Source organism: Lactuca serriola, chromosome 5 (assembly GCF_051521515.1).
Source record: "Lactuca serriola cultivar US96UC23 chromosome 5, Lser_US96UC23_V15, whole genome shotgun sequence".
Classification (NCBI taxonomy): domain Eukaryota; kingdom Viridiplantae; phylum Streptophyta; class Magnoliopsida; order Asterales; family Asteraceae; genus Lactuca; species Lactuca serriola.
The window spans coordinates 109,496,447-109,501,532 of NC_136412.1; the positions used below are offsets into that span (position 1 = coordinate 109,496,447).

The 5,086-nt window shown below is 33.9% G+C and overlaps 1 protein-coding gene across 1 annotated transcript; it reads right to left on the minus strand.

Annotated features, from left to right (window-relative positions):
* LOC145052861 (branched-chain amino acid aminotransferase 2, chloroplastic-like) lies at positions 1 to 4,549 on the minus strand. Its single transcript, XM_079000774.1, has 10 exons — positions 4,366 to 4,549; positions 4,103 to 4,188; positions 3,199 to 3,373; positions 2,937 to 3,113; positions 2,725 to 2,856; positions 2,293 to 2,391; positions 1,795 to 1,911; positions 1,234 to 1,329; positions 449 to 561; positions 1 to 364 (listed from the first exon to the last, which is right to left on the minus strand). The coding sequence occupies exons 1-10, from the start codon at positions 4,492 to 4,494 to the stop codon at positions 247 to 249; spliced, it is 1,242 nt and encodes a 413-aa protein (XP_078856900.1). The 5' UTR covers positions 4,495 to 4,549; the 3' UTR covers positions 1 to 246.
* Between the last annotated feature and the right edge of the window lie 537 nt (positions 4,550 to 5,086).

Genomic DNA, 5,086 nt, shown 5'->3' on the forward strand with positions numbered 1-5,086 from the left:
TTGTACTTGAAAAACCTAACTATCATTTTGCATGAAAAAAGAATAAACAACAATGAAGAATATAAATGTGCCAAAACTTGAGTTTCCATTGTTGCCATCATCATCACCATCCTTATCTCCCTACTTTCTTCTTCAAGACATAAACACTTAAAATTGTACAACATCCATCAAAGAGCATCATCTACTTTCATTCACTACTACAGATAATGACAGAAAGCTAAAAAATAAAAAAACAGATGAAAGGAGTCACTTGAGTTCCACCACCCAACCCATCTTGTCCTCGGTCAGACCCATCTGTAGCTGGGTCAGTGCGGTGTAGAGTTGTTGTGACACAAGTCCTACACCACTGCTCCCATACGACACACTGCAATTCAATTAATAATTACAAAATTTAGTGATGGAAATAATAATAACTGGTTTCAATTTTGACCAAGAGTTGACCGATCACCTTTTGCCAAGATAAGTTATGCTGCCAACAGGGGATACGACGACTGCAGTTCCAGTACAAAAAACCTCATCCGCATCAAGCAACTCATCTACAGTCACTGCTTTTTCCTCAACCTGCAGAATATTTTATTCAGGGTTAAAAAAGATATTTAGTTAAAGAAACAAATCATTCTAACTATGATTTAGGCAGTAGGCTCAATCTGATTTGATTTTGTTTCTTTTTATTTATTCCACAGCACCGAACAAAATACAACAATCATTTGATTTCACAACTCATATCTCCATCAACACTTGCAAGGTGACTGACATATATGGAAGTCTATATCACCATTTCTACATACCCAGTCTTCTACTTGCAATGCCACATCATCAATGTTATGTTATTTGGCTTCCATACATTATACAATTACAAAATATTAATACTAAAATAGAATGCTTGGTTTATGATAAAATTAAAATAACAAAGTTTTTATAATAAACATATTAACAGTTTAACAGAAATACTTTGATAACTCAAATTTATAAATTTTAATGTCTACGGTGTTTAAAGGTTTCTTTTATACTTTTATTAGATGAATTGTTTTTATTATTAAATTGTATGTTTTATTAGTATAGTAAACTAACAAATTATTATATTAACGTTAAGATATGAATGAATAATATGTAATATAAATTATAAAGTAGTTAATGTAAAAATGGTATGTAGAAGGTATGAGTAGCTTAAATGAAAGGATTTTGCCATAGAATGTGAAAAGAACAGTAGAGTAGAGTAGTGAGAGAGTGTACCTGGAATCCTTGGGTAAGAGCCACATCGATTATGCTCTTTCGTGTAATACCAGGAAGGATGGTTCCTTTTATGGCAGGAGTAGATATAATGTTGCCCTGTTATGTTATGTTATGTAAACACAATATCAATCACATATACTTTTACTCAAAAATGAAATACCCTTTTTTTTACTAACCTATTACCGACTATTCTTGTTTAAGACTAAAAAAAAAATAATCCCTGCCCTTCATATAAAACTTAAATAAATGCCCATATCCTTTTGTTTAGAGAGATATATAACTTAATTGAGGTATTTGAATATTAGTTAGTATCTAAAATGCCCCTAAATAAAAACAAATACATGAATCTTCAGGAAATTTTGTAATGATTTACTAAAGAGGAAGACGGTTAACTTGACCTAGAAGTTATTTATCATGCAACAAACTATTACCAAAAAATAACATTATGCAAACTAAAAGCTTAAACCAGAAGGAAAAAAAAAACAATTAAAATATTAACGAGATAACAAACAGAACTAGGAAGAAAATAAAACGTAGGTGACATAGATGATGTTGATATACCTTTACAACGAACACATTACAAGAGGAAACCTCTTCCAAATACTTCTTGTGCACACTATCAAGATACAAAACATCAGAATATCCTTTCGCTTTTGCAGCACTTTGAGCCTTAAGAACCTACAAAACATATTAGTAAAACATTAAAAATTAGTTAAGGGAAGGGGTGTGCAAAATAACTGAAGCCGCACCAAAAAAACAACCATTTGTTTTATAAAAACTATAGGATAAGTTTAAGCATTTGGTTTAAATCTGGAAATAAAGACCGAAGCATATCATATCACTTCCTTTTTGTAAATTGTAGCATATGTTAAGTTCCTTGATTAATTATATCAGGTATTTTGAGTCTTCATTTCATTCCAGTTATATATATATATATATATATATATATATATATATATATATATATATATATATATATAAGTTGCTAGAATGTATTTTGCTATTGCCCACTATATAGTGTGAAATCAAATAAAGATGCAGAGCTAAGGTTAAGATTACCGCAGCATAGTTTCCTATAGTCTTTACACCTCCAGTACCCCCAGGTGTTGCTCGATGCATTTCGGTCTCAACAATCAAGTTTATTGGTGACAAACCTTCCTGCAATCGGATATAATAATAATAGTAATAATACAAAATATCAATAACATGAAAGCAAAGCAACTCTTATATAATACTAGGAAGTAGGAAGAGAGACTGCAAATTTGAAATCATGATTGAAGAGCTTTCAAGTTTCAACAAATGAGATGAATCTTGTATTTGATCAAAGAATGCATAATATATATATATATATATATATATATATATATATATATATATATATATATATATATATATATATATATATGCATTCTCACTCATCATTGATAAATCTCAAATCTGAATGCGATGTGTGTATTCTAGAGATAGGAGGAATAAGGGTAAAGTGTAAACCTTGAAATAGTTACCAACAGGAGAAACATAAATCAGAAAAGTATACTCAGGAGCTGGTGCAAGACCAAGTACACTTCCACTTCCCATAAGCAATGGCCTTATGTATAGTGAGCCTTTACCAGGAGGTGGTATCTAACAAAAAAAAAACATTTGTCATTCAAAGTCATAAAAAAAAAAAAAAAGTAAAAAATATATTTAGGTCCAATACAAACCCATCTTTCATTTGCCAAAACTGTGGCCTTAACGGCTTCAACAAACTGAGCAACAGAAGGAGAAGGCATGCACATTCGCTCCGCCCCCATCATCATCCTTGTCCCATTTTCTTGAGGGCGAAACAGTAAAATATTACCATCTGCCTTCCGATATGCTTTCAGACCTTCAAATAACCCCTGAGGGAAACTTGGGTGTTTTAATATAAATTATAATTGTTTCCAATAAATAAAGCAGATCAGATTCATAACCAAGAAATGACACCTGTCCATAGTTAAGAACTCCAGCTGATGGGCTTATCTCAATGTTCCCAAAGGGCACTAATTCCCCTTCACAGAAACTCTCACCTCGCGAGCATTTCATGGTGTACATATAATCAGTATGCACCAGTCCAAATCCAAGTGAATCCCAATCAAGGTCAACCGATTCTTTTTCAGTGCTGAATTAAACAACACCAGTTAATAACATTTAAACAACTACTCCTACTCTTACTTAGTATGCTTAAATTAAAGAGATACAAAAGTAAGGAAAAAAAAATGAAGACATGAGACTCTACTATAATCTAGTATTGTTAATAACTAATAAGTTATAACCACCCAGCACTTCTTATGAAAGGTATTAATGAATGTAGTAACTATTTATTTTGGTATAATGTGTCTCATGAGGTAGCTACTACTTTAAACTTCAATAGGTTCACAATATTTAGTAGGTGATATGAAATATCTCCTACCTACATATACTATCAATAATTTCATTTGCTTAAAGGGTTTGGATAATCTAAATGCTACACCATTTTTCCCTCTGTATTTATTTATCATGGCAATACAGATGGGTGCAATCACAGAAAATGATCTTTTTCATCATAATCATATGAACAATTTAGTAGGCTTCATACATAGCAGCTGATCCGTGTGTTCTAACAACTTTTCAGACAACAAACCTTTGTACATAGATATAAGAAAAGTAGGGTAAAATTCAAGTAACTACAGAATCAAATCATCTGCTGTCGACAGCTGGGGAGGGCTTTGATAGCTTTGTGTCCTTAGCGAGTGTAACCTTTTTATAACCTAATGTCCTTTATATGTTCAATCAACATTGCGTAATTACGTATAAGAAATAAAACGGCCTGAATTGATAAAAAAAAATAATAATAACAGGGAGCAGCTACCTGATTGTCGTGCCAATTCCAGAAGCAGATGCATTCAGACTGCCGAAAGCAGTTCTTAGACAAGGAAAGCGCACCTGAACTGGAAGCTGCGTCCGTCATAGTCAAGAAAAAATAAAGTTCATTAGGATCTATAATAGTAAAACCCAAAAGAATGACATTATCATAAGTAACATCATCAGCTGTGCATTTGATAGATTACTAGGATTGTCATTATAGAAGTTTGCAAACAAAAACTCAAACATGACAAGACATTACAAAATTACCTTTTTGAGAGTACGTGACAAAAAGAGATGAGTAGGATTCCGAAATGGGGATAGAAGGGTGCCATCGGCGGCGTTTCGGTGAGGAAGGCGACCGGTGGTGGCGTTTGAGAAGCAGGCGGCGCTCTCCATCTCTCTCTCGGTGACTACTGCGAGTCTTTGACCGTCAACAGTACTAATCTGCCCTATTACAAAATTAATCCAACACAAAAAAAAGACTGAAAAAATGAATATTTTATTTTTTTGGTCAGCAGAAGAGGCGCTCGCTAGCAGCCTCACACGCTAACAAATAGGTTGTGTTTGTTTTTTTAAAAAATCCTCTTCTAACCTTTTAGTGTTTGCGGGACGCAACATTCGCGCAACACTTTTAAATTCGCAGCAGTTTGATTTTTAGAAAGCTTCGGGCTCAAAAACCTCTTCCCGTCCTCTTCCCCACACAGCATTGGGCTTGCCTCTTCTCACCACTTCAAAACCTAATAACAAAAAAAAAAGACACGGACAAAAGCATAGCCACAACTCCTTCGTTCTCTCTTGGCGTCGAAGCTGTTGAAGACCGGAAGAAATCCCGTTGCCGGTCGCCTCGCTGCTGCTGCTCGCCGGTCGCTGCTGGTGGTCGCCGATTTCGCTGCCCCATCCTCCATCTGCCTTCGTCTTCAACATCACATATCAACATGTTAGTTTTTTTTCATGATTTCTTAATTGACTACCTAAAGATAAAGAATTT